Raw genomic sequence first — 20,724 nt, forward strand, 5'->3', positions numbered from 1 at the left:
TGACATGGTGTGATTAATTTGGTTTATTCAAACTTGTGTAAGAGTATATGAAAGAAAGTAATATTATTTATATTGCAGGTGGGAACATCAAACATAGATTGCTCTTCTCCAATTTCTATTGAATACATAACTCCATAGCTGGAGATGTTAGCATGTTAGAGCTCAAAGCCTTTGCAGCGGTTTGTAGGGCTACCTCTGACTTAGAACACTGTGACTACTGTGCTGATGCAAGTGTCAATAAATGCATTAAAACATGCGATTTACTGCAATTTAGGGGTAGAAATGAGATATAGAATTTTAGCAACTTAGCTCTGTCCCTATTTCATCACTGGGTTTGCCTACTTTTCAATCTATTCTCACTACTACCTTTCCCACAAGATCCCATTTTTCTTTAAAAAAGCAAAACCAAGATTAAATAACCTGAAACATGGAAATACCATACTGCCATTTGGGAAGTATTATTCTGACCAGGACTTTTTTTGATATTGATGCCAGAAATAGTATGCAATAAATTATTAATTTTAATGCCCAGTGTTCAGTGATCAGGAAAGTCAGAAGTCTGAGGTAGTTGCTTTTTGTGTACCTGGAGAAAAGTTTCTCATATTAAGCACATAGCTTAATTGGGTACATACAAATATGTGGGTTTATTGTAGGTCTCACCCGGCGAACCAAAAAGCAAATAGAGAATAACTGGGAATTGTCTCCATTTGTTTCAGAATTTAGGAGATTTTGTATTTAAATCTTAGGATTTTTAATGACCTAATGTCCATTTTTTTTCTAGTTGTACAAATGGAAATGAGCGAGAGAGACATTGTGTTCCTTATTGATGGATCAGACAATATTGGAAATGCTAATTTGCCTTATGTCCGTGATTTTATCATAAGAATAATTCAGCATCTGGCCATTGGACATGACAAGGTGCGAGTGGGTCTGGCACAGTACAGCGATGACACAGAAGATGAGTTCCACCTGAACACTTACTCATCAGAAGCTGAACTTCTGTCTCATGTCAAAAGCCTCAGTCTGAGAGGTGGGGCAACGGCCAACACTGGCTCTGCGCTGGACTTTGCCATTAAATACTACTTTACTAGTTCTGCAGGAAGTCGAATAAAGGAGAACGTTCCCCAGTTTTTACTGCTCATCACTGGTGGAAGGTCCAGCGATGATGTGGAGGAGGCAGCGGATGCACTGAAGCGAGCCGCTGTCATGACCTTCGCTATCGGTGTTAAGAATGCAGACCCAGCCCAGTTGGAAGAGATGGCAATTGACCCAAGTTTGATCTTCAATGTGAAGGAATTCCACTTTTTGCCAGATGTCGTGAATCAACTGATAATGCCACTGACAATGCTGAGTGTTCCAACAGTAATTATTGAAGAACCAACAGCAGTTATTGAAGAACCAACAGCAGTTATTGAAGAACCAACAGCAGTTATTGAAGAACCAACAGCAGTTATTGAAGAAACAACAGCAAAACCCGAGGAGGAACCTCTTATCACTGCAGAAGGTACCAGCATTGTATTTATTTACTCTCCTGTCCAATACTTGAATCGTTAGCATATTTATGAACATTAATTACATTCTTGTCAATTGCTTCATTGTCTGTCAAATATACCTTGCAATATTGGGGATTTAAGGGATTTATTTGCATAACCATCCTCCTTGTGTTCACTCATCATGATATAGATTACAGGTGCTTCTGGCTCCAGCACTTCCCCAATGTTTATAGATCCTTTCTAAAATAAACTTGTTTAGGACATTAGTAGAGATTTGTGATACACTCCCACCCCCGGCAAAGAATTTCAGAGATGCAAGTAATCCTCAGACACATAGGATAATGTACCTGGTCATGAACTGGATACATTTGCCTTCCACTTAACACTAATTCATGGCCTAAATTCATATTGCCATAACTAAACATGTGTTTTATGCCACTATTTCCAAAGTAAAACAGTTTTGCTCATTCGTCTTAAATGTGGTTAGAACTACTGTTCAAACAACAGTCATTCTTTGATTTATCAAAGAGTTGCATTGCTAGAAAATATTTTGTTGAGTTAAAATTCATAAGTTGAAAAGGCTGGGCTAAATGCAGCATGGGAATGTTATTACAATGTATTCCTATCCATGAATGGCACACTATTTATTACTGTGAAAAATAGCTTTGTAAATTGATGTTAAATACCCCCCAAGATTCAATTACACTTTAGTGAAAATTTATAAATCTAACACTTGGATTCAATTTTAAAATTAACCCCCAATTACCCATATTATAACAAATACTCTATTGACAACAAAGTTACACAAAAAAAGACAGTTTCGTAGTGCTCTAGCTGTCCAAGTCTTTCCAAGCAGCAAAAGTCATATGAGATGAAGTTGAAACCTTGAGATGAAGTTGAAAACTGCTCTAAATTTTGTAGATGGTGCACATTGCAGCCATTATGTTCTGACTACGGAAGGGTGATAGATGGTGTTCTAAATAAGGCAGGCTGCTTTGGCCTGAATGCTGATGAGCTTTCTTGATTGTTGTAGGAGGCACACTCACCTGGGCTAGTGGAGGATATTCCATCACACTCCTGACTAGTGCTTTATAGAATGTGAAAAACGTTTCAGTAGTCCGGATCTTACTGACATGATAAACTCAGGTTTTGATCTGCTCTTGGGCCACAGTATTTATGTACCTGGTCCATTTAAGTTTCCAGTCAATGATAAACAGTAGGATTTTGATCATGGAGTTCTCAGCAAAGCTACTGGAGTTGAAAATTAAACATATCAAGTGATTCTCCTTCTTGCAGATAACTATTGTCTGGCATTTGTGCGACTCAAATATTACTTGCCATTTTTCACCTCAAGCTTAAATATTGATGAAGTATTGAGGGCACAGAAATGCTTTATTAGCTGTGGAGCTATGAAATGAACTAAACATGATCCAATCACTAATGAACATCCTCATTTCTGACATTATATTGGAAATAATTTTATAGATGAAACAGTTGTTGCAGGTCTGGTCCAGGGTACGTTCTCATTCTTATGTAGCAATGTCCTGGGGCTGAGGTCATTGTGCTCCATAAACATTTTTCTTTTTGTTCAATGTGACTAAACTCTCAGTCAGTGGAGAGGCTATTCCTCTGATTCCTATTGACTTTAACATTCACACATCAATGCCAGTTTTGTTACTGTGCTGGAATAACTTAGCAAGATGTGCAGCCGGTTCTGGAATACAAATATTCAGCACCACAATTGCAGTGCTGTCTAGGTTCATAGCATTCACTGTAACGAGTGCTCTCAGACATTTGTTGATTTTTTTTGACAGAATGAATCAGATTGGCTGAAGACTAGTTTCAGTGGGGCTAAGTGGAAGAGACCCACTGAAACTAGTCTTCTTCTGGCACTTCTGGCAAGGGATGGTACAAATGCTTCAGCCTTGTCTCTTGCATAGAACAGTAGAGCACAGGAACAGGCCCTTCAGCCCATGATGTCTGTGCCAACCATGATGCCAAATGAAACTAATCCCATCTGCCTACACAAGATCCATATCCCTCCATTCTCTTCATGAGCATGTGCCTGCCTAAATGCCTCTTAAGCACCACTACCATGTCTGCTTCCACCAACAACTCTGGCAGCGCATTCCAGGCACTGCCACTCTCTGTGTATCTCTCTTTGCACTTACTTGCTATGCACTGAGGGTGGAAATATTCTTGGAGCTTTCTCCTTCCATTAGCATCTTAATTGTCTGCCACCATTCACCAATAGATGTAGCAGGATTGGTATTGGTATTGGTTTATTATTGTCACTTGTACCAAGGTACAGTGAAAAACTTGTCCTGCGTACCAATCTTACGGGTCAATTCACTGCACAGTGCAGTTACATTGAGTTAGTACAGAGAGCATTGAAGTAGTACAGGTAAAAACAATAACAATACAGAGTAAAGTGTCACAGCTACACTTCACTTTATTGCAGAGCTTTGATCTGATCCATTGCTGCTGGATTGCTCAGCTTGGTCTATAGCATTTTGCTTCCTCTGTTTAGGATGTGTGATGTGCCATGCTGCAATATTACTGGACTTTTAGGGACACTGGGCTATTTTTAACCTCAGTGACCAAGGTTGTCCTTTGGCTCAATAGTATTGCAAATGCAATGGATAGGCCAGGCCACAATGCAATAGCTTATGGTGGAGTACAATATTGGCCCACCAAGTTTAACCCATGCACTTGCTACATCTAGTACACCTTCCAGGCGGTGTTCTTCATGAAGAATAGTAGGAAACTTCATTTCTGTAAGATTTCCTGGGGTTTAGAAGCCATGTTCTTAATTCCCAATGCCACTTCCTACTGCATATATGCCCCTGTTCCACCATGTCTGGTGGGTCTGTCCTGTCAATGGAACACACTGGTGATAAATAGGTGTGAGTCATTGACTGAGAGTCATGATTCTGTGACCATGACCATATTAAACTGGTGCTGGTCAGTGGAACAGGTCTCCCGGTACAGACTCCAATCTCCAAATGATAGTGAGGAGGACTTGGCAAGATTGACTGGGCTGGTTGTGGGTATTTTTTTGTGTCCAGTAAGTAGGCCAATGCTGGTCTGTACCATTATTAGAGATTGTGTGGAAGTTTGAGACAAATGAATAGCATGCAAGGCCACGTTATAGAGCGATTAAAGGTTAGCTCCATTGTTATGGGAACCAAGTCCCATACAGAACCAAACTATGCAAAGAGAGCAGACTTATTTCCCACAGGACATTAGCCAACCGTTTGGACAATCCAGCGATTTCATGCTTGTTTTCACTGGTATTGGCTATTGATTTTAATTATACTTGGTTAATTGAATTGAAATTGACAATTTGAGCTTGTGCCTCTGGGTAATTATTTCAGGATTGTTAATGCAGTTATGTAACTGATATGCCACTGCACTTTTAAAATGATCCCTGTAACACAGTACTGCGATATGAGCAGATATAATTAGGATATTTCTCTGGTCCATGTACTAATAGTGACATTAACCACTTTATATTAAATATATTAACATCAGTGTTAAAACTGCACTGCTCATCCACTAATATTAGTATTAGAGGCGTTTAAAGTAGAAGAATGTGCTCTTAAAACAGCACTGTGCATTTTAATACCAGTAAAGTTTAATTTTTTTATAATTGCTTTTGTTATCATTCACTTGTTATACATTTTCACTCAAAATAATAAAAGAAAATGCTGGAAATACTCAGCAGATACGGCAATATCAATGGAGGGAGAAACAGAATTAATGTTTTATATCATTGGCTCTGCCTCTCCACAGATACCACCTGCATGGATGAGTATTTCTAGTGTTTTCATTTCATATTCTGAATTTCCAGTTTTACATTTTTACCAAAGTATTTACAGTTTATGGTTACTGGTAAACAGCAGGATTTTGAACATGCGATACTTGGGAAAGGCACTGAAATTGAAAGTATAGCAGATGTGGATTCTTATTGTTTTACTCAACGTTCTTGTTGTTTTACACTTTTATCCAAGTATTTACATTATATTTAACTCTATTGATTTCATTCTGAATTTCTTCAGCCAGGAAGAGCGATATTGTGTTCCTAATTGACGGCTCTCCCGGCATGGGGAGATCATTTCAACAAGTCCGTGAATTTCTATTGAGACTAATCCAGGAGATTGATGTTGGACCTGACACAGATCAAGTTGCTGTGGTACAATATAGCTCTAACCCAAGACTTGAATTTGGCCTCAATGTTCATTCAAGAAAAGATGAAGCTTTGAATGCAATACGAAAATTAAAACTGAAAACAGGAAAACCCCTCAACACGGGTGCAGCACTGGACTTTGTCACAAGGAACGTCTTCGTCCCAGCTGCAGGCAGCAGAAGGGATGCCGGAGCCGCACAAATCCTGGTGCTCATCACTGCCGGGAAATCCAGTGACGATGTTGGGCCAGCAGCAGAGGCAATGAGACAGGCTGGTATTGTGCCCATTGCTGTTGGAGCCAACCGTGCAGACACATCGGAGCTGCAACAGATCACTTCCGACCCAGACTCCGCTTTAATCCTGGGAGACTTTAAGGAATTGCCGACTGTTCAACTACAGCTTTTGTCTAAAGTCGGAGCAGTGTTTGTGATTGAAGAATCAATTCCTCCCACTGAAGGTAACGATCTTTGACAGGTTTACTTTCACAGTGAGCACAAGACCCGGAGACATAAGTAAAGTAAGTTTTGAAATTACACATTGGAAAAGAAAATCTTTTCCATCAGTCCTACCATCAACATATTGAGTTCTGAGCATTTTACTTATTAAAAAGATAAATTTCCGTCCATGAAAAGAACAGGTTGCTTGTGTAGATATGTGAGGTCATTTCTGACACTCCTTTTGTGGAATCCTGCACATGAGAGTTAGGATGGAACATCAGTTGTATGATTCATAGAAATTTCCAACTTTTAACTTTAGCAACCAGAATCATAGAGTCGTAGAGTTATATAGTATGGAAACAGGCCCTTTGGCCTACTTTTCCATGCCCACCAAGGTGTCAACCTGAGCTAGTCCCATTTGCCTGCATTTGGCCCATATCTCTCTGAACCTTCCCTATCCATGCACCTGTCCAAATGTCCCACCGTGTAAATAAACTTGCCCTTCAGGCCCCCTTTAAATTTTTCCCTTCTCACCTTAAACCTTTGCCCTCTTGTTTTGGACTTCTGTACCAGGAAAAAGACATCCACCTTATCTATGCCCCTCATGATTTTATAAACATCCATAAGGTCACCCCTCGGCTTCTTTCACTTCAGGGAAAGCGGAAACCAGCCTATCCAGCCTCTCCTTATAACTCAAGCCCTCAAGCCCCGGCAACATCATCGTGAATCTTTTCTGCACCCTCTCTAGCTTTAATCACATCCTTCCTATAGCTGGGTGACCAGAACTGCACACCATACTTCAAGCGTGGTCCCACCAATGTCTTGTAACATAACGTCCCGACTCTTGTACTCAATGTCCCAACTGATGAAGGCAAGCGTGCCATACCTCTTCTGAGGACATAGAACAGTACAGCACAGAACAGGCCCTTCGGCCCATGATGTCTATGCCAACCATGATGCCAATCCAAACTAATCCCATCTACCTGAACATGGTCTGTATTCCCTGCCCGTTCATGTGTTTGTCTAAATGCCTCTTAAATATTACCATCGTGTCTGCTTCCACCACCTCCCCTGGCAGCACGTTCCAGGCACCTACCACTCTCTGTGTAACTCCCTTTGCACTCACTTGCTGTGCTCTACCTCCATCGATAATGGAGATACTCTTGGAGCTATCTCCTTCCATCAGCATTTTAATCGTCTGTTACCATTCACCAATAGATGTGGCAAGACTGCAGAGCTTTGATCTGATCCATTGTTGCTGGATCCACTGTTACATGCTCCGTGTAAAAAACCTGCCTTGTAAATTTCCTTTAAACTTCCCCTCCCTCACCTTAAACCTTGGTCCTCCAGTATTTGACATTTCTACCCTGGGAAATAGACTGTCTGCCTTATCAAAACCCTGTCTACCAGTGTTGCCACTTTCAGGGAACAATGTACTTGTACCCTTAAGTTTCTCTGTTCTAGAACATTCCCCAGGGCCATGTCATTCACTGTGTATGCCCTCGGCTGGTTTAACTTCCCAAAATGCATCACTTCTCACTTGTCTGAGTTAAATTCCATCTGTTATTCCCTTGCCCACTTTCCCAGTTGATCTAGATTCTTTTGTAACCTTCCTCATTGTCCACTACACCACCAATTTTGGTGTCATCTGCAAACCTACTGACCATGCCAGCGACATTCTCATCCAAATTGTTGAGATATATGACAAACAGCAGGGGACCCAGCACCGATTCCTGCAGCACACCACTGGTCACAGGCCTCCAATCTGAAAAACAACTCTCCACTACCACCCTCTAACTCCTGCCAACGAGCCAATTTGGTATCCATTGGGCTAGCTCACCCTGGATCCCATGTGATCTAACCTTCCCGACCAACCTACCATGTGGGACCTAGTCAAAGACCTTGCTAAAGTCCATGTAGACAATGTCTACTGCCCTGTCCTCATCAACCCTCTTGATCACCTCTTCAAAAAATTCTATCAAGTTTGTGAGGCACTACTTACTATTCGCAAAGCCATGCTGGCTATTCCTAATCATAGAACACTACAGCACAGTACAGGCCCTTCAGCCCACAATGTTGTGCTGCCATTTTATCCTGCTCTAAGATCTATCTAACCCTTCCCTCCCACACAGCCCCCTATTTTTCTATCATTCGCGTGTAAATCAGTCCTTGCTTTTCCAAATGCAGATAGATCCTGTCTCTCAGAATCCCCTCCAGTAACTTTCTCACTACTGATGTTCGGCTCAGCAGCTTGTAGTCTCCTGGCTTGTTCTTGCAGACCTTCTTAAATAAATGCACAACAATTGCCACTCTCCAGTCCTCCACTACCTCACCCATGATAACGAAGATACAAACATTTCTGCCAGGGCCCCAATAATTTCTCCGCTTGTTTCCCACAAGACACTTAGGATACACTTGGTCAGGCCCTATGCACAACCACATGCACATTTATACAACAATTTCTTACTGAGTTTAACTAATTAAATAATATTAATATTTTAAATGATCCAAACCCAGCTTGAAGTATGTGGACTCATTAAACTAGTTTGATGTTGCAAGGAATTGTGGGAATTTGGGTAAAAGGTTCCACTTTCTGTGTTTCATGTCTGACAACATATGATCTGCTGTGAATTACAATCCTTTCAATTTTCCAGTTGTACCACAGGAAGTGGACAGGAGAGACATTGTGTTCCTTGTTGATGGCTCTGCTACCACTGGGAATGTTAACTTTGTTTACATCCGTAAATTCATCATTCAATTAATTGATAAATTGGACATTGGAAGAGACAGAGTGCAAGTAGGTTTGGCACAGTACAGTGATGGTGTAAAAACAGAATGCTACCTGAACAGTTACTCAACAAAAACAGAACTTGTGAATTACTTGAAAGGACTCAAGGTAAAAGGTGGCAGGATGGCAAACACTGGGGCAGCACTGGACTACGTTCGCGCAAATCACTTTACCAAATCCGCAGGAAGTAGGAAAGAAGAAGGTGTCCCTCAAATACTGGTGCTACTTACTGGTTCAAGGTCTATGGATGATATCAAATCACCAACAGATGCCCTGAGGAAAGCTGCCATAATAACCTTTGTCTTTGGAGCCAGGAAAGCAGATATAGTACAGCTAAGGGAGATTGCAAGTGACCCCAATACGGTACTCACTGTAAAGGAATTTCAGTCCCTGCTGAAGATACAGGAGCAGGTGTTGACACGATTATCAACACTGCCTACTCCACAACTGACTACCGAGCAGCCTATTATTATCATTAAACAAGGTATTTATTGAAGTTCTCTGTTTTAGCTTATCATTGCTTTGGCTGTAATTATTAATACATATAAAGTTTATTCACATTAAACTACTTTATGGATTATAATATATAACAGATTGGCCACATGCAGAAAAAATGCACAACAGACTTGCAGAACTGTGTTACATAACCTATTTGGTTTCTCTACTGTTTGTATGGATCTTCTGCACTGCCATTCTTATCCATTGTTACTGTTGCTCCTTCTATTGTTTCTGTGCTTGTCCTAAATTAACAGTTTAGCTCTTCAATTGTTTATGACCTCTTGAAATTACAGTTCATTTCTTACACTGTTGCTACATTAGCTGGCACGCGAAGCATAATACAAACTGGTGTACGTACACAAGAGAAACTTCAGACCATAAGGAGCCGCTCAGTTTTTGAGCAGTTATGATGCATTAAGCCTTTGTTATCACAGGGAGTTGATTTATATAGTCAAAATAGTTCAGCATTTCATTGTCATCTAAACAATAATTTGTTCCACATTATTGCTTTAGAACGGGTATGACCATTCCAAACTATTTAATTGGCTGTAAAACATCTTGGAATCCACTAAAAGAGTTGTAAATGCCTGAAGGAGACTATACGCAGAGTTTAAATTTTGAAAAATTTGGAAACTATGTTGTTCTTTCCACAACCACTCAAGTACAGTATAAAATATACAAACACGAAATGCTGTAACACCTCAGCAAATCAGGCATCAGCTAAGGCGAGAGAAAGTGAGCTGATGTTTCATGTTGATGATCTTTCACCAGAACTGCAACTTTCTATTAATTTTGCTCATATTTTCACTTGAACAACTGTAGTCCTTCTGGTGAAGGTATTTCCACAATACTGTTGGGGAGGGGGTTCCAGGAACTGGAACCAGCAACAGAGAAGTAATGGCAATATATTCTGAAGTCAGTTGATACATGACTTCGAGGAGGTCTGCAGCAGTGGTGTTCCCATGCTCCTGCTGGCTTTGTCCTTCTTGGTGGTAGGGGTCATAGATTTAGGAGGTGTTGATGGAGTAGCCTGGGTGACAATAAAGGCAATGAATTTTGTTGATAGTAAACACTGTAGCTATGGTGCTCTGGTGGCAGAAGGAATAAATATTTAGGGTAATGGGTGGAGTTCCAATAAAGCGGGCAGTTTTGGGTGTCAAACATTTTTTTGGGAGCTGCAGTCATCCAGACAAATGGAGAGTATTCCATCATCCTCCTGAGCTGTGGCTTGCAAATGGTGGAAAGGATTTCAGGTGTCAATAAGTGAGTGACTTCCCACAGGATACCCAGTCTCTGTCCTGCCTTGTAGTCATGGTATGTGTTTGGTCCAGTTGAGTTTCCGGTCAATTGACTCCATGGATGTTGATGGAGTGGGACTTGCAATGCTATTGCTGTTGAATATTGAGGATAAGTGGTTAGACTCATGTTAGAGATGGTGATTTCCTTGCACTTCTGTGGCACGTTGGTTACTTGCCACTTGTCATCCCATACCTGAATTTTAACTTGGTCTTACTGCATACAGGCATGGACTGCTTCATTAGCTAAGTAGTTGTGAATGAAATTAAATACTTTGCAATTATCAGCAACCTATGATGGAAGGAGAATCGCTAATGATTAGTATAATTAATACATAGAGTTAGTGTAAATGTGTGGTTGATGGGTGGCACAGACCTGTTGGGCCAAATAGCCTGTTTCCATGCTGTATCAGTCTATAACTCTCTGCTCCTGGTAAAACCCAAATTTGACATTGGTAAACAAGTTAATGGAAAGTAAGTGCTACCTGGTAGCACTGTCAACGACACCTTCCCTCACTTTGCTGACAATTGAGAGTAGATTGATTGGTTAAAGATGGTAGGCCTTTTGAAACCACCCTGAGGAGCTCCTGTTGTAGTGTCTTGGGCTGGGATGATTGACCTCCAACAACTACAACCATCTTCCTTTGTGTCAGTCATGATTCCAACCTTTGGAGCGTTTCCCCTCTGATGCCTAATGACTTCAAATTATCTGGGGCTGTTGAGTACCCACTCGGTCAAATGCTTTCACCTCATCTCTGGAATTCAGCTCCTTGGTCCATGTTTGGATCAAGGTTGTGATGAGCATGGAGCCAAGTGGTTTGCCCAGTGGCAGAGCTAGTAGAGCTGCTCCCTCACAGTGCCAGTGACCCAGCTTCAATCCTGACTTCTGGTGTCTGTGTGGAATTTGCACATTCTCCCAGTGACCATGTCGGTTTCCTTTGGGTGTTCTGGTTTCCTCCCACATCCCAAAGACATGCAGGTTGGTGGGCTAATTTGCCAATGTAAATTACCCATTGTATGTAGGTGAGTGGTAGAATCTTGGGGGAGTTGATGAGAATGTGGGGAGAATACAAAATGGGATTAACATAGGATCCACCTATCACCTCCCAACTCCTGCCTCACCCCTCCTCCTTACACCAGCTACCTTCACTCTCCCTCAGTCCTGATGTAGGGTCTTGACCCAAAGCTTTGATAATTCCTTTCCCTCCACAGATGCTCCTGATGCCCTGAATTCCTCCAGCTGTTTGTTTTTTTGCTCCAGATTACAGCATCTTCAGTCTCTTTTGTCTCCCAGATTTTGCACCAAGCTTTGTGAGAAATTATCAGAGCAGTTGACCAACCGAGATCCAAGTATTAAAAAGTGAATTAGGAAAGAGTGATAAAGATGAACTTAGAGTTCGAAGCTTTGCAGCAGAATACACAGTTGCCAATGGAACCTAATAATTGTACAGGAACTGAATTCAGGGAAGGTCAAAGTAGAGAGTGGCAGATTTCTCAGAGAGTTATAGGACTAAAGGAAATTACACTGATAGGGAGAGGCTGGGACATGGAGGGATTGCACTATTATTTTTTTCTTAATATGGTATTCTTGTTTCTTTCAACTTCCCCCCTCAAAACAGTTCATTATATCTCTGTATCGTACCTTCATTCTTGAAATCTTCATCTCCAGAAGACATATTTCTTCTTTAACTGCTTTCTCACCTGGTGCTTTTATAATCAATTGCTGATCCCATTTTCTTCACAGATGGTACTTCTTCTATTTCCCATTCGTCCTTCTAAACTGCCTTCTCTTTGGAGCTTTTAAACTTATAATACACCACATGTTATGCAGCTGGTTCTCACATTTAAATGTGAAATCATTAGTAGAGCAATATCATTTCAAGTTTAGCTGTTTTAAAATGGTTGCCAAATCCTGAATGTTCTTTTAAAAAGACAATGCAATGTAAAACGAGAGGATAAAATAACTAAAAATCTTGACAATTATAGAATAGCAAGAAGGATTTATCATGGACCATGAGTGGATATTACTTGATATTTATTTTTACCTTCCTTAATATATTATTAACTTGATGAAAAAAAATTTGCATCCAACAGACTTTGTAGCTGGGAATTTCTGCCTATGTAATTGGTAGTCTTTAATCTTCCTGGGCATCCCAATTAACAGGAGGATAACTATGGGCTAATGAGTGCCTAACTCAGATACATATTGGACAGCTATTCCATTCAAGGCCAACACTAATGCTAGAACTAATCTTGGTACCCCACGGAAGTCCCACTTTCCAGTGCTGACATCAGCCTGAGTAGGCAAGGACATCCTGCACTCAGTATGCCTTGCCCCCAGCTCCATCCTCCAATCCCTGAGCTGCTCTGGTGAATTAATTATGGAGTCCAATGGAGCAGTATAAGCTTTTCTGGTCTCAGGCTCCTCCAGTAAAATGAACAGGATACATCATTTCTGTGAGTAAGGTAATTAGATCTGCTCATTTTATTTATTTCTTAGTTTTAATAATTTAAATTCATTTTTTGGTATGGATGTGAATTTTTTCATTTAAATTTTTTAAACAATTTTTTTTTAAGAAAACATTGTCCCAAATGTCACTGAATGTTGGTGAATGTCAAATTGACCCCAATCATGCTGATGGCTTTGACAGTCCATGGGTCTGGGGGCTTGGGCCTCACCAGTTGTCAAAGCTGTTCTATGAGACAGTCCCCCCATGCTGCTTTGGGCAATGCCAGGTTCACAGCAGAAGATTGCGCCTGGAGCCAAGAGCATGGTCCAGTCCGGGACAGGCAGCCAACTACTTTGCAGCAACAGAAGTTCTACATAAATATTTAGATTTTAGAAATAATCTTATGGGGTATGAGAAACAGAATAGAGTCAGAGCATCATTTAACCAGATAGCCAGAGCAATTTTGTATGGAATGCTTTTATTTAGACAATGTATCTCTGAGTTTATTTTCTATTTCCTGCTTCTATTTCCAACCACTGATAATGTAACAGTAACTGAACACTTGGTTTTGAACTTGTAAATTCCCATCGCCATATGTATTAGCTGGGAGAATCAATATAGCCCAACTGTGTGGGGGGTCTGGGTTAACATATACTCTCAGTGCAGTATAATCTCTGAAATCTATGACTGTGACACAGCAACAATGAATTGATGTCTCACATCATCATTGACTCGTAGAGGTTTACAGCAAAGAAGGAGGCCACTAACCCATCATGTCCAGGCCACCCAAAAAGAATTGTTTAGCATAATCTGACATTTTAGCTCTTGATCTGTAGCTTGTAGGTCATGGCATGTCAAGTGCTCTCTGAGGTCTCTTTTGTTTCTGGTTCCAAAACCCTTATGAGTTCTAGATTCTTACCACCATTTGGGTGAAAATAATTTCCTTGATTCCTCTCTCATTCTTCTATCAAGCACCTTCAATCTATATCAACTCATCTTTGACTTGCCTGCTAAGGGGCAGGGTTTTCCTCTCACCCTGCCTGTGACTCACATATAATTACAAACATCACCATTATATCTGTTTTCATTCTCCTGTGTTCCAAAGAAGAAAACATCAACCTAGCCGACCTCTTCTCGGAAGTAAAATTCTCCATCTCTAGCAACAATCTTGTGAATCTCCCTTGTTCCATTATGAAAATGGAATTCTTTCTCTCCTGTAAGCCAAATCTCCTTGAGAACAGAATAAGTCAAATCCATAGCGGTAAAAGTGGAAAAATTAAGTAGAAAGTGAGTAAATATTTAAATGTTGAATTGGTTCCTGATTAAGAAGGTACTTTAAGGTTTAAATATAAGCACAAATGCTACAACAAATTACAGAGACACTTCTCTTCACTGCTTAGAGATTTCCTTGTGTTATTATTATAGCTATTGCATCTACTGTGAATAACATTGGGTTTTACTTTCCAGTTCTGCCAAAAGTAGAAGGCAAGAAAGACATTGTATTCCTTATTGATGCTTCGGATAATGTCAGGGACACAGATTTTCTTCAGCTCCGTGAGTTTCTCACACGGATAATAAAGAATGTTGACATTGGAAGTGACAGAGTTCAAATAGGTCTGGTACAGTACAGCAATTATGCAGAGACTGAGTTCTATCTGAACACATATTCTTCGGAAGATGAAATTATGTCTCACATGGAAGGGCTCAGACAGAGGGGTGGGATGCCACTAAACACCGGGGCAGCTCTGGACTACGTCCTTACAAATCACTTCACCAGATCCTCGGGAAGCAGGAAAGACAAAGGAGTTCATCAGATACTGGTGCTCATCATGGCTGGAAGATCCAGAGATTACGTTAAGCAATCTGCAGATGCGCTGAAGCGAGCGGCTGTTACAGTCTATGCTGTGGGAACCAGGGACGTAGACCCAGCACAAGTGAAAGAAACCGCAAGTGATCCCAGTCTGGGCCTCAATATAGAGGACTTCCGCTCTCTGCCCAACATACAGGAGCAGGTGATGATATCATTGTCAACGCTGCCTGCTACACGAGAACCCACTCGCCAGCCAACTGTTCCTGTCAGACCAGGTACTTCAGTTCATTTGCTGTGTTAGTTGCAGACTTAATACTACAGTGATGGGGCTTTACACAAGAACTTGCACTGGATTAAAAATTCTAGTATTTCTCGTATGGAAAGGAGAATTTTTCTTCAGAGTATTTCCTGCATTTTCTGTTTTTGTTTTAGATTTCCAGTATCTGCAAATTTTTTTGATTTTCACAAGCTAATCAGCAACGTGTGGCAATTGATGGTCCCAGTGCAGAATTATTCCTTTGCACGATTATTAAAAATTTCAAAGATATGCTCTAGTTACTATTTTTAGATCAGCATGAACAACTGAATCCCTACTGTTATATCCTCACTATTACTACAGAGGCAACTTGGTAATTGATCCATTAGTCCTGAGCTGGTGGTATTACACCCCCAGCTGGAAACATTTAGTGCTCTTCCTAATTATCTCTATATCGCCACATCATCATCCTCCTCCTCTTAGATTACTTATCCAGAGAAAGATCAAGGCAAAATAATTTAATCTATTACAACCAAAGTTCGAATGAACAATGTATCTCCTCCCAACATCCTTGGTGTGGATACCCACAACACCTATAATGTCCATTCAAACAAGGACTTACTGGACGCAAATCATTCTTAAAATTGTGTTAAAATCATTTGCAGAAGATAACATATAATTCTTCATCACTTCAAAGTAGATGCAAGATCAAAAATTGAAGAATCTGCAGATCATTACACCACTTAGTGTGCATCAATTATATTTGGTGCCAGTGCACATACCACCAGGCTTAAGGACAGCTTCTATCCCACTGTGAGAAGACTATTGAACGGTTCTCTTATACAATGAGATGGACTCTGACCTCACGATCTATCTTGTTGTGACCTTGCACCTTATCGTCTACCTGCACTGCACTTTCTCCGTAGCTGTGACAATTTACTCTGTATTCTGTTATTGTTTTTACCTGTACTACCTCAATGCACTCTGTACTAACTCAATGTAACTGCATTATGTAATGAATTGACCTGTATGATCGGTATGCAAGCCAAGTTTTTCACTGTACCTCGTACAAGTTACAACAATAAACCAATACCAATATTAACACTCAGCACTGCTGCTATTCAGACTCAGGACTGAACCCCCATCACAAACCTACACCCAATCTAGCAACAACACCAGTACCATTTAGTAGGATCATCAGCCACTCATACTGTAGGTTAGCTCTGTTTGATTTTACTGCCTCATGGTTCAGTTCTACAAATATAATTGTTTCAAGTGGCTCTAATCCCAGGGTATGATACATCAATTGCTGAAGGACAATTTTTCCTGACTCCAAGGATAGATCAGTTGCTCCCAAACGTGGGCCAGTGTTGGCATGCATTCCCCTTGGCATATGACATGACTGGAAGAATAAGCAGAGGGGCAAGCAGGACAAGAAAAGCTGTGTTTGAAGAGGGACAATGACGATGTGGCGGAGGATTTCCAGCAGGAGCCCCCATTCACACAGGGCTATAGGGAGTAATTCTTCTTCTTAAAACTCAGTGAAGAGCAGTCCATGGAACGTGTGTGTTTTGATAATGATGTCCTCGCTAAAATCAGCAAGGCAAACCTCAGAGCAGGCCAACGACCACATTGTCAGTGGCTGTTAAGTTGAATAAAGTGGTGAACTTCTATGCATTTGGCTCCTTCCCGGGTAGAGCAGAAATACTAGAAACATGTCAAAGTGTCCTTCTTATTACTGTCTACTGACACATAAGGGATGCCACTGATGTTGTCTAATCAATTAATGTCTACACAGTTTGTCGTATTCTTTACCATTGAGAGTTCTCCCCATGGTAAAGGGAACCACTAACTGTATGTCCATCACTACATGTCACAGTGAAAGTTATGCTGCTGCATGACATGTAATGCAGTGTGTTGGAACAACACTTCCATTATCTGAATTTTACGAGAACATCCCTCCAGTACTATGCTGATTAGGTTTCAAGACTGCTGTAGCCTGCTACCCAATACAACATCTGAAAATCATGAGAGGACTGGTATTACCATCGTGTGCAGTGTGCAGGTGAGAAGCAGAAGCAAAGGAGAAGGAAGACAAAATGTAAAAAGGAGGTAACTAGCTGTGATCTCTTCTAACCAGGCCATTTAAGAACTCATATGTTCATATGTCAGCGATGACAGTGATCCAATTCCCCATTCATCAGAAGTTCCTTACCATTTAATTGATGAAATATCTGCATGGCCACTAAGCAAGAATAAAATCACCCCAAAATAAATGTACCAAATGAATTTTGATGACATAATATTGCTCTGTTTCTAATGAGAAATTTTAGTCCAGTCTTTTTTCTTTTTTGATTGTTTTTTTTTTGAAATTTTTCTGTTTAGTTTAGTTTATATTGTTTATTATTTTTCTTATTGATTTGGGGTTATTTTTTCTCTTTCTTTTTTTAATTTATATAATACATCTTTTTCTTTCCTTTCTTTTGTATTATATTCATTTACTAAGAGATCGTGGGATCTACAGATTTTTTATATCTTATTGTTCTTTATGATTATCTATGCCATGATTGTTATCCAGATCTCTTTGTATTACATGTACAAACATTGATGCTATATATTAATCTGTATTAATTTGAAAACTAATAAAAAGATTGAAAAAGAAAGAAAGAAAGAATTTTATAAATTAAATCATGCCAATTTGCACACAAAAGCAAATTAATAAACTTGCATATACCCTCAGTGCCTGTCCGCTTTGTACCTTCAGCCCTCCTCGAGTCCCTGTCCCATGTTCCCCCTGTGGCTGCAGCATGACTGGTACAGAACTGTTGGCTCTCAATGGAGGAGGCTGAAGATGACCTGGGAACACAACCTCAAGCAGCTCTGGGCTTTGAATGGTTGCAGCATCTTGGCATGCGTGGCCGCTTGTCTGCGGTGGCTGGCTGAAGGTGATTGAAGTGTCAGTGGTGGGAGAAAATCTACTGACTTCTTGAGAGATGTTGGCAGGTTTATGCTCCGTGGTGCCATTGCCACCTCACTGGGGTAACACCTCAGCAATCCCAATCATCTATCTGAGGATAGATTTGTGGACTGCAGTGTTAAACCACTCTGAAATCTGATAGCCACTATCTGAGCTTGCATGGCAGCCGGCTGGCCTTGCATTACAGCAGTCTGAGTTTTCAGTGTAGTGCTTGGGTGGGTTGCAGCCTGTAATGGAAGTTGCGACACTGGCCATCAGACACAGCGTCATGACTGGCTCCACAACTGTGGCCATGCAGTCGGCCACCATTCCCATGCTGGAAAGGACTGCCTCAAAAGTCTGCACAAAGGCCTGTACCATAGGCCCCAGACTCCTTGACAATGAATACAGGCTTCCTGACAGCTCTCCTAATGCATCAGGCATTTCATTGTGCCAGCCCATCAGTCTTGTCCTTTAGCTTGCCCCATTAAGGTCTTCATCTAAGTCATCTGGAGCCAAACAGATTTTCAACTTTGCCCATGGGCAAGCTGGCACCTGTACTTCAATGCCCCTGGCTGTAGATGTCACTGGCCACTTGTGGAGGGGCAAGCCTTCGCTAGGAAGGGAGGCCTGTCCGGTGATGCTTAAAGCAGGTGTGGCCGAGCAGATCCTGGCCTACAGAGTGCAGCGCTAGCACCCAGCTCCCAGGAGGAGCCCTGTACCCGTAACATTTACTCTTCACAACAGCTCTTTTAAACTCCCTACCCTGGCTGATAGCAATCCATGCACCAAGCCCATTCACCTATTAACTCTATGCCTGCAGACCTGTATTCACTGCCAGTTAATCAAAGCTTAAATGACGAAACGAACACTGTGAATTTGGTTGAATTTACCGAGAATTAACAATTAGATAAGAAGCAGGAGAGGGCTAAAAATGCATCTTCAGGGGACACAAATGTAATGACCAAGTGGGCAAAGGGAAGCCACTATGAATGATTCTCTGGCTGTGACTGAACAGATGATAATGGAGCCAGAGGAGGTGCCTAGAGTACCTGAGGCAAGACAACAATACACCAGCTAACCACACACCAGCCAACCATTCTCATCAGGTCAGGTAGAATTCCAAAACCGTGAGGGAGTCAGGAGTTCAATAGGAATTGAGTTGACAGAGCAGGTGATGTGTTAAGATGTCAAGATAATAGGGGACTTGGGAAACGCCAGTACACAATTGGCCAGAATAGTCTGTTTTTTGCTATTTATTTAATGAATATATGAAACAAGTTATTAAACAAATCTTCTGCACTGACGTGGCTAACTATTGTAAGCAGTTAAATAACTGTGATACTATATTTTTTTTCACTTCCAGCAGAAGGAACAATCAAGAGAGACATTGTATTTCTTATTGATGCATCGGATAATGTCAGGGACACAGATTTTGCTTTTGCCCAAGAGTTCCTCACACTGATAATAGAGAACCTTGACATTGGAAGTGACGGAGTTCAAATAGGTCTGGTACAGTACAGCAATTATGCAGAGACTGAGTTCTATCTGAACACATATTCTTCGGAAGATGAAATTATGTCTCACGTGGAAGGGCTCAGACAGAGGGGTGGGATGCCACTTAATACCGGGGCAGCTCTGGACTACGTCCTTACAAATCACTTCACCAGATCCTCAGGAAGCAGGAAAGACATAGGAGTTCCTCAGATACTGGTGCTCATCATGGCTGGAAGATCCAGAGATTACGTTAAGCAATCTGCAGATGCGCTGAAGCGAGCAGCTGTTACAGTCTTTGCTGTAGGAACCAGGGACGTAGACCCAGCACAAGTGAAAGAAACCGCAAGTGATCCCAGTTTGGGCCTCAATATAGAGGACTTCCGCTCTCTGCCCAACATACAGGAGCAGGTGATGATGTCATTGTCAACGCTGCCTGTTACACGAGAACCCACTCGCCAGCCAACTGTTCCTGTCAGACCAGGTACCTCAGTTCATTTGTTGTGTTATGCACAGTGCCATTACACCTATGAATACCTTTTATGAAATTTAGCATTGGATCAAAACTTTCACAGGATGGGTTCCAACAAGCAAATTAGGTTCATGATCCCTATGTCCACACCCTTGTGTAGGGAGCCTTGGGAAGAGGATGTGCCCATCATGAGACTGTAAACTAACTTGTGTTACTTTTCAATGTACAGTGAAGTAATATCAAGCAGCAACCCTAAAGTTTAAGCCAAAACTGTAACATGGGTTTAGGACATAAAAACAGGAAGCATGTGATTCAGGTAACCATTCCCATGAAGTGAGTACAAGTGGCTGCGTGGGTTTCCTCCAGGTGCTCCGGTTTCCTCCCATATTCCAAAGACATATGGGTTACGAAGTTGTGGGCATGTTATGTTGGTGCTGGAAGAGTGGCGACACTTGCGGGCTGCCCCCAGCACATTCTCAGTAACGCAAAAAGATACATTTCACTGTGTGTTTCGATGTACATGTGACTATTAAATGAATATCTTAATATCTTAATCTTAATATCTCTGGACATGTATGGTTAAATA

General features: G+C 41.1%; 1 protein-coding gene across 2 annotated transcripts in view; it reads left to right on the plus strand.

The window, feature by feature from the left end:
* The window catches only part of LOC127578923 (collagen alpha-3(VI) chain-like), an 86,804-nt gene that overhangs the window by 5,071 nt on the left and 61,009 nt on the right, over positions 1-20,724 (plus strand). The window contains exons 4-8 of one of the 2 annotated variants that reach the window (XM_052031502.1): positions 782-1,504; positions 5,555-6,139; positions 8,774-9,391; positions 14,618-15,235; positions 19,539-20,150. In XM_052031502.1, coding sequence (XP_051887462.1) covers positions 782-1,504; positions 5,555-6,139; positions 8,774-9,391; positions 14,618-15,235; positions 19,539-20,150 — 3,156 coding nt within the window. The remainder of the gene's footprint in view (positions 1-781; positions 1,505-5,554; positions 6,140-8,773; positions 9,392-14,617; positions 15,236-19,538; positions 20,151-20,724) is intronic. The other variant, XM_052031509.1, reaches the window with a different exon arrangement.

The sequence above is a fragment of the Pristis pectinata genome, chromosome 1 (genome assembly GCF_009764475.1).
Source record: "Pristis pectinata isolate sPriPec2 chromosome 1, sPriPec2.1.pri, whole genome shotgun sequence".
Classification (NCBI taxonomy): domain Eukaryota; kingdom Metazoa; phylum Chordata; class Chondrichthyes; order Rhinopristiformes; family Pristidae; genus Pristis; species Pristis pectinata.